This window comes from Schistosoma haematobium, chromosome 3 (genome assembly GCF_000699445.3).
Source record: "Schistosoma haematobium chromosome 3, whole genome shotgun sequence".
NCBI lineage: Eukaryota > Metazoa > Platyhelminthes > Trematoda > Strigeidida > Schistosomatidae > Schistosoma > Schistosoma haematobium.
The window spans coordinates 29,022,586-29,031,878 of NC_067198.1; the positions used below are offsets into that span (position 1 = coordinate 29,022,586).

Here is a 9,293-nt window from a genome sequence, read left to right on the forward strand (position 1 = left end):
GAATCTGGGAGTGAATACCAACTATGTGATGCAGGCACATTCAGCTGACGAGTCACAAATGATAGAGTGAAACGCTCATCGTAAATTCTACTGCTAGTCATTATTCATTTATTCTAAAACACATGATATATTGATTCTTACAAAAGTTTAAAATTATTTAACCAGTGAACACAGATTTTTTAAAGCCTTCTTACTTAGAGGATGTTAGTTTTTGATGATATTTAGACTCAAATACTTCCAAAGATGGTGGGCTACTCAATGACTTTCACATAGATAAAATTAATAGTCTTTCAAACCAATTCTTCTGAATGTATGGATGATTTGTGAGGATTCTTAAGAAGCAGAGTTACTAAAAGTAACTAAAAGTCATAGTACTTGTCAGTCAGTCAGTAACAACGTAGAACTTCGTACGTACGTACATCAGTTCCAGTTGCCACACCACATTAGCACAGAGATGCAGTGGTCGATTCAAATCCCGTAGTGGTTAAGGTAATAAGAGTATAAGCAGTAATCGGGAAAATTAGTGTTTGGAGATGTTATTTAAAGAGTATAATCCAGTGAAATAAATTTGGGAAGAGAAAAAAAGAGACAAAGACAATTCAGAGGATTAGAATTTGGGAGAACACAAAGAGTGGATGCACCTGCGCCATCGCAAACGATTTTGAGTCATGTCATTCAGGGTCTCTAACCATCGGTTGCTATCGTCTCGCGGATCCCAACCAGGTAGTCTACACCTACCAACATGACTCAGTCCACTTGTCAGTGACTTCATGGACTTGTGCCATGTTTTAGTCTGGCCGCCCCTAGCTTTCTTCCAACCTACTCCTATACTACTGAACATCGCACGTCGAGGCAGTCGGTCGTTGGGCATACGTAACACGTGTCCCAGCCATCTCAACTGATGAAGTTTCACTCCGTCATCAATTGATTTGCCATCCTTACTTAGTACCCGTTTCGTAACAAATACGTTACTTACTCGGTGGTCCCAGGATATACGAGCAATGTTTTGAAGACACCTATGATCGAATACCTAGTAACCTACGAATATCCTCTACTCTTACCGGCCATGTTTCACTGCCATAAAGTAGGACGGAACGAACTGCTGCGCAGTAAACCCGTCCTTTGGTTGATAGACGGATATCTTGCCTACGCCATAAATGACGCAAGTTGGCAAAAGCTAGTCGAGCCTTCTGTATGGGTGCTGAGATTTCGTCACACACCAGACCACAAGGGCTGATGAGACTTCCAAGATAAGTGAAGCGATCGACACTCTCAATTACTTCACTCCCTATCATTAGTTCGGGTGTCAATGCAACCCAATCCTGAAGCAACATTTTGCATTTCGAGGGTGAGAGTCGCATCCCGAACATGCTTGCATTGTTGCTTAGAGTGGTCATAAGACTCTGCATTTTGTCAGCGTCTTCACCAAATAGAACTATGTCAACGGCATATTCTAAGTCAACAAGTGAACCTCCCGGTAGAAGTTCAACCCCTGGAAATCTTGACGAGGAAAGTGTTATCTCGAAAAGTACGTCGACGACAAAGTTGAACAAGAATGGAGAGAGTGGACAGCCCTGACGAACACCACTTGAGGTAATCAATTCTGATGACAGTTCGCCATAAGCTCTCACTCGACCAGTTGTGTTCGAGTAGAGAGCCTTCATAAGGTTAATGTGCTTCTTTGGTACTCCTTTCAGTGACAAACACTGCCATAGAACCTCACGATCAACAGAGTCGAAAGCTGCTTTAAGGTCGAGAAATACTACCATTGTGGGGCGTCTGAACGTGTGTCTGTGTTCTAGAACCTGGCGTAGTGTGAATACCTGATCTATACAACCACGTCCAGGTCGAAAACCGGCCTGGTTTTCTCTAATCTGCTCTTCACGAGCTTTGATTAGGCGTCGAAGTATTATTGAGGCAAATATTTTAGACACTATATTAAACTGGTTCCTCTGTGATTGTCGCAAGAGGACTTTTGTCCTTTCTTATCGACTGGAACAATCAGTGGTTGAGACCAGTCAGGTGGGATTTCGTCCAGTTCCCAAATTCTACCTAAGACCTCAGTTAATCTCACTGCTAATACTGGACCGCCATCCTTAAAAATCTCAGGAGTAAACCTGTCAGGGCCTGCTGCTCTCCCTCGCTTCAGATTTCCTATGGCTTTTTCAACTTCGTAAAGAGACGGAGGACCTACATTAACTTGCCATTCAGGTTGACTGGAGATCGTGGGAAACCGAAGTGTGGCTGAAGGCCAGTTGAACTGATCCCTAGTGTTCTGCCCATCGATCCAATCTCCTGGATTGAGAATGTATAATATGTCCATCTTTCTCTGAGAGTGTTTCGCTAACAGTCGGGTTCCTAATACCTGTTTCCTTAACGAGTCTGAACAACTGTCTGCTATTACCTATTGCCGCTGCCTTCTCCATCTCTCTTGCTTTCGCTACCCACCACTGTCCACGATCATTGCGTAGACTTCTTGTCAGCTTGCGCTTTAAATAGATAGACTGTGATGTCTGGAGATGCCTCGGATTCGTAATTGTGTGTGAGACAAGCTATCACTTTGGGCCAAGTCAATGTGTATCTGTTAGCTTACTTGCTCATATGGAGCAGGTTGTATTTGCCGAAGAGCATCTCCGAACATTACCTCGCTTGACTATCTAATGAATTGCAAACTTTCAAACCTTACGAAAGGATAGAAAAAAATAGTGGTTACTGATGGTGGTATTTAAGAGAGAACACATGATTCTAACCGCATTTTATAATAAGTCCTGCTGTCTAGTTATATTACAATCCGAATATGCACTAGCTATATGTCTGTTCACATTTATTTAAATTTAGGTATGCCAATACCTGCCGACTGTCTCAATGTTCCTTTTGTATGTAACGAAGATGAATGTGTGTTGAGTGAAAGCAATCTAACTAATAAAGTTGAATATTTCAGTGCTTTTGTAACACCTGAAGATTTAATGCTCGCTTCTATACTGGATGGTTTTCAAAATTAATACAGTTTGTTCAAAGACAACACATGATTTTTTTATATTTAATATGAACCATGCATTTTACTTATTAAAACGTGCGATAACAAACCATTTTCAGGGCGTTTATTAAACAACTAACTCGGTCATGATGGATATCTCTTCGTCTTGATTTGATGAATTCAACACTTCTGGCTTTCAAGTATTTATAAAGTTGGAAATGTAGTTGGCTTTTCTAAATAGCACCTTAACCAACAGTTTATATCCCATATGTTACTTTCTATGTTTTCCAAAAAATTAATTATACATTTTAAACAGGTTTAGTTTATTTTTGTGAATTAATAATAAAACACTTATTTATATAACTTTGTTTTTATTACTGAAAGTCGAACTTATTTCGTATACGGTATAAATGTCTACAACTATCTAAAAAAGCTGATGAAGACTACACTACGTACACACCGGAAGAGTAAATTTACAAGCGGAGCAATTTAAATTAAATGTATTAACCAGTGATCAATTTGAATGCTTATTATTCATTTCTGATCTGAACTCTCCCATCGACGCTGATTTTCACATGGGTTTGTTATCCCATATGGGACATGATAATGAAATAACACTACAAAATGTTACTGCTCAATGCCAACGATTAATAAATATAAAACAGGATCCAGCTATGCTGGAAACCAAAAGTGGGGTGCCATCTAATCATTCTGTTCATGTTGTTAAGATAGCTCGAAGACAAAATAGTACCAAGTTATGAATATCACTCGAAAATTCTTAAACTTTCAACTGACTGCTGGTGTTGTGGCACATGGCACTTTTTAAAATTTTTCCGGTTTAGAAATCATACATGCACTGTATGCAATAAAGTCTGCCGAATCAGAGGAAGTTTGAGATCAAAGCCAACGAAGCGTCCTCACCACAATATATATGCTACATTGGCTCTAAGCATGGCAGATAAACGACGGCATGTGGAATTAATCGTGTTCACATTCGATTGCAATTGGATACAGCATCAGATATCACACCAATCTCTAAACGGACATGGAATTTAATTGGCTGTCCACAAGTATTGACAGCTGAGCACACAGCTCGGAATTCATCTGGAGACATATTAATGATTATTGGAACAACAAAATACTCTGTTGAATTCAGAGATAACTACTTCACAGGAAATTGTCATTTAACGAACAGACATCATTTGGGCCTTATTGGTATAAATTGAATAAACAAACTAAATCTATGAGATATACCATTGAGCGAAATATGTACGATGTAAAGCTCAAATAGTCCTAGAGATTTACCCATCGTTCATGTAACTAAGACAGCCACAACAATATAATTCCTTTTGCAGATAAATAAAAACTTGCTCCAGAATAAGTTGGGATGCTGGACAATTCGAAGGCAAAATTATACTTACGACAGGATGTAGAACTTGTTTTTCGTCCAAAACGTCAAGTCCCATATGTAGCTATTGACAAAGAATTAAACCGACTAGAAAAGCTCGCTGTCATACAACCTATTAATTATTTGGCATGGGCAGCACCATTTGTATTTCAGATAGCGAACTGAGTTATTCGCCCTTATGTAGATTTTTCAACAGGATTAAATGATTATTTACAATATCATTTATATCCACCATCTTTTCCAGAGGACTTATTTGTTAAACTAAACTGTGGTTATTTTGTTAAACTTGGTTTATCTGAAGCCTACTTACAAGTGGAAGTTGACAAGTATTCAAAGGAGTTACTAACGATTAATAACCACCGTGAACTCCATCAGTTTAACCGATTACAGTTTGGCGTAAAGCCAGCTCCAGATAATGGATACTATTATGTCAAACCTCGAAGGTGTAGGAGTTTACTTGAATGATATTATAGTTATTTGTTTTTCTGCTCAGAAACTAATGGGTCGGTTAGACTTTGTGCTCACTAAAATATCACAAGCTGGTTTTCAGTTAAAACTAGAAAAGTGAATTCCTGCTCGAGTCTGTTAAACACCTTGGATTGTACTTAATAAAGATGGACGCCGGCCAGATCCAGATAATATGAATGCCATCAAAAACATGCCTAGACTGACTGATGTTGAAACCCTTCGTTCACTTTTGGAGATGATGAGATATATAGCATGTTCGTACCCTATATGTATATATTGCGACACCCATCAAATCAACATGGTACTGGACAAGGGAATGCCGGAATTCTCTCGATGAAATAAAAAAATTTCTATTCTAAACTGTTGCTGACCCATTACAATCCAGAATTTAAAATAATTGTGGCCGCAGACGCTTCCAACTGTAGAGTTAGAGCTGCTATCAGTCATCGTTTTCCTGATGGTAAAGAAAAGCCAATTGCTTATGTATTCCGAACTCTTTACCCAACTGAGCGAATATAGTCAGATTAAGAAAGAAGGACTAGCTTTAGTTTTTGCAGTAAAGAAATCTCATAAAATGATTTTTGTTCATCGATTTACCCTTCTAGCGGACCGCAAGCAGCTTTTATCTATATCTGGATCGAAGTATGGTTTTCTTGCATATAGGGCAAATCGATACCGGTCGAACGTCATTGGTTTAGCACAGCACTAAAATTAAATGTCATATTTCGACTGGCAAATAAATCACGTGATAACTAGCCATGCTTAAAGTCCCAATGAGATGTGTGCTGCAGCTTTTCTAAAACCCCAAAATGAGTCAAGATCGATGAGGAAAGTTTCATTATAACCAGTAGAAGACTTATTTGTTTTCGTTTGATTGTGTGAAAGCTAGATTGGTAGATCTATTACTGAACAGAGACTAATGATTGCAGAAGGCTGTCGTAAAACAAAATTTAAACGATAAATGGTAGTTATTATTATTACACACATTAATGAGAATAGGTTTACCATGCTGTTACCCAAGTAGTTTACTAGTGAAACGTATGGAAGCCCCTCGGCTGCAAACGATTTCGAGCCATGTCACTCAAAATCTGTAATCAATGGTTATGGTAATCGTGCGGACACCGACCGGGTAGTTAACGGTTGTTGACATGTCTCAGTCTAACTGTCAATGACTTCATAGGTTGATGCCATGTTTTCGTTTGCTCGCACCTAGCTCTGTTCCAATCTACCGCCACACCAGCCAACATCTCACGTCGAAATATGTGCTTGTTTGGTATAAATAACGCATGTCTTAACCATCTCAGTTGATTAAGATTTACTACCGCATCGATCGGTCTGCCATTCTAACCTAATACCTAATTACCAACCTGGGGATTGCTTACTCAACGACTCCAATGTACACGACCAATGCTTCAAAGACACGTTTGATGGGATATTAGTAACATACGAATGTCCGTTTTTAATAGTCAACTACCTGTCTTTGACTGAAATTTCAGTTTATCTTAATGGCAATATTGGGATAACTTACTCTTAAACCCCTGAAATTCATTCATGTTAGCTTACTTTATCCCTTGCTTCAGATCAGCTACATCCTTCAAAGTCCTATTCTCCAATCAGAAACCAGTCTATTTCATGTCAGTAATATAATAACAGAAGTTTCAGACAACCATGAGCACCAGCATAACCCATGAACAATCCCTGAGTACTTCGACCCACTGCACACACTCAAAGCTTTAAAACTGCTGTGTAAATAAAGATATGGTTTTATAACTAAGGAAGCTCATTGCGTTTAACCAATAAAATATCCAGGAGCCCGTAGTATGGTGAACAGTAATTATTCACTGCAAGCCACTAATCTGTAATATAGGTAGATTTTGTCCAAATACTGCTAACTGCGACTCTAGATATTCAAGATTTCATACATGACAGATGAATGAAGTAAATCCGTCCCTAAAATGGTACACAATGTTCAAACGTTATTCAGTTTTTTGTTCGAAAATATAAATATGGGAACGATAGAACTGAAAATCCGATCTTAAATTGCCCAACTAAAGAATTTAGGACATTTTATTATCCGACAGTGATCCAGCCCATGGTAACAAATTCATTAGTAGAAGTAATCAGAAGAAATCGAGTCAGCTCACATGTTTTCGCCGTCAGAACACATGTAACCTTTATATGTCAAGTATAACCCCAGCTGCCTCGGAAACGTTTGAAGTGATAACTCGTTAGTGTACAACTTAAGACAAATATGAAAGGGTTCAAAAATTCATGTTATCATGGGCAAAAAAGTCTAAATTTCAAATAATAACGGAAGTTCCCTCTCTCGAATGTTAAACAGATGAGTCGCAGTAACATGATGCATCTTTTCCCAGAAAATCGAATTTTTTTAGAATGGATACAGAAAGGATTCCTTGACGAATGCGAATCACAGAGAACCCGGTACTTCTAGTATCATACGGTGAAAAATCTACATTTTAAAAAATCTGGTTAGAAAAATACAGTTTTCAATAAACAATCGAATTTTAAGCGATTACATAATGGTTGTACATAGTGACATATTGAAAACGATCGTTATTTTATCATGTCACTGTGGTGGTACGGTGTATGTCGGAGGGACTGCAACTCCTGGCTGAGGCCATGGAATCTGTGGTCTGGGTGGAATCATCATGCCCTGTGGAGGAACTAGTGGGTGGGGTGGTCTGAAGCCAGTTGGAACACCAATCATAGGAGGATAACGAGGGGGATAACCAAGCCCAGGAGGTGGTATTCCCGCTGCAGCACCAAATAGTGGTGGAGGCATTTTACCCTGCTTGTATGCTTCAGCTTGAAAAGTCTATGTTAAGGAAATTGAGGAATGCATTACTTACATGTGTGATCTACTAATCTTTGGACCTGTTCTTCCAGCCATTTTTGATAATATTCCTTTACATTATCCTTGTGATTTCTACCACCACAATGCGTTTTTCTCACGGATGGAGAATCATGAGTCAGGTAGGTATCACAGTAGTCACAATAGTACCTAAACCCTAGGAAATTACTGTTAGGCAGACTTACTTTGGCATAGTTGACCTTGCAAGTATCGATAATGTTCAAAATATGCGCAACAGACGTTAAAATCTGACTGCATGGTTCAGTCTTCAGTAATAAAGATAGTAGGTTAGTGAACCAGTGTTAATCCTGACAAATTGCCTTCCATTTAAGGTCTAGCTTCTCTTTGATAACATGCATTGATTTGGCTGATACCACTTGATCGAGTAAGGCGTTCCGGTCACTGGTTACTCGATGAGATATGCGGGACCCCACTTTAAGTTTATTAGATCGTGGTTTGGGAACCCTTCTGCTATGTCCCCGGAGATTATTAAGGCTGAAGGGAGCAAAAAGATAGGACATAATGACACCTAGATATTAATTAAAGTTACGAAATGCCAGTATAATGTCACCTCGTATCCTACGATGCAACAAAGGGAAAAGATTTAGCCGTTTTAAGCGCTCGTCGTAAGGGAATTTAAAACGATCGTTGACTACTTCCGCTCCCACATGCTGAACACGCTCAAGTGAGTTAGTATCCTTTATCAGATATGAGCTTGCTGCTGGAATATACAATTGCAAACATTTCCTCATCAAAGCGATTCAATACTCGGGAAAGTGACCTTAACGCACGAAAACCTTTGACAGCAGCTGAGTTGCAGTGCGCAGTTGTTTTCAAGTCATGACTTATTATTACTCTTAAGTCTTCATGTTACTGAACGCGTAGAAGAGATGTACCATCAATCGTATAGTTATAACTATAACCATGTCCGATGTGCATGAGCACACTCCTCCTTAGAATTAATTTCCAAGCCTCAAACTCCAGCCCATCTAAATAATTCATCTAAGTCAGCTTGGAGATTCGAATGATCAGCCTCACTTCTTATTGTTCTCCAGAGTTTGAAATTCGCAAACAATAATGTCGGTGACTTAATCAAAAGCGGTAATTCATTAACGTAGAGAAGGAAAATTACAGTGTCTAAGATAGTGCCTTGGAGTCCAACACTTTTGACCGGCTTCCATTCAGATAGCATTCTATTGACTCTCACTGTCTGCCTGAGGCCATATAAGAAGTTTCCTATCCATTCCTGTACAGCGCCTGTTATTCCGAAGCTGAAGAGCTTTTGCACAAGACCTAAGTGTGAAACCTTTTCAAATGCTTCGCTCCTGTAAAATCCTCTCTCGTAATAAGTTAGTCAAGCATGAACGCTTGTTACGAAGCCCATGCTGCTCGGGAGTTAAGAGATTGTGTGAATCTGTGTGACTTAGTAACTTAACCTGGATTATCTTTTCAAGTAATTTGACGACTATGCTAGCTGTAAGGCCGGTAGTTAGATACGATCTGCCTCTGACCATCCTTAAATATAGGACTAACTATAGCATCTTCACAATCTCTAGGGAGTTTGACGA

At 39.1% G+C, this 9,293-nt stretch overlaps 2 protein-coding genes across 2 annotated transcripts in view; one reads left to right on the plus strand and one right to left on the minus strand.

Moving 5' to 3' along the window:
• The window catches only part of MS3_00005455 (uncharacterized protein), a 28,248-nt gene extending 24,854 nt beyond the window's left edge, over nucleotides 1-3,394 (plus strand). Inside the window, exon 13 of the mRNA XM_035730323.2 lies at nucleotides 2,839-3,394. Coding sequence (XP_035585618.1) covers nucleotides 2,839-3,002 — 164 coding nt within the window. The 3' untranslated portion in view covers nucleotides 3,003-3,394. The remainder of the gene's footprint in view (nucleotides 1-2,838) is intronic.
• Nucleotides 3,395-3,513: 119 nt separating this feature from the next.
• Nucleotides 3,514-8,646, minus strand: MS3_00005456 (uncharacterized protein). The gene is made up of 5 exons (XM_051213528.1): nucleotides 8,297-8,646; nucleotides 7,911-8,254; nucleotides 7,724-7,875; nucleotides 6,382-7,679; nucleotides 3,514-6,337 (listed from the first exon to the last, which is right to left on the minus strand). The coding sequence occupies exons 2-4, from the start codon at nucleotides 7,916-7,918 to the stop codon at nucleotides 7,441-7,443; spliced, it is 399 nt and encodes a 132-aa protein (XP_051069516.1). The 5' UTR covers nucleotides 7,919-8,254; nucleotides 8,297-8,646; the 3' UTR covers nucleotides 3,514-6,337; nucleotides 6,382-7,440.
• Between the last annotated feature and the right edge of the window lie 647 nt (nucleotides 8,647-9,293).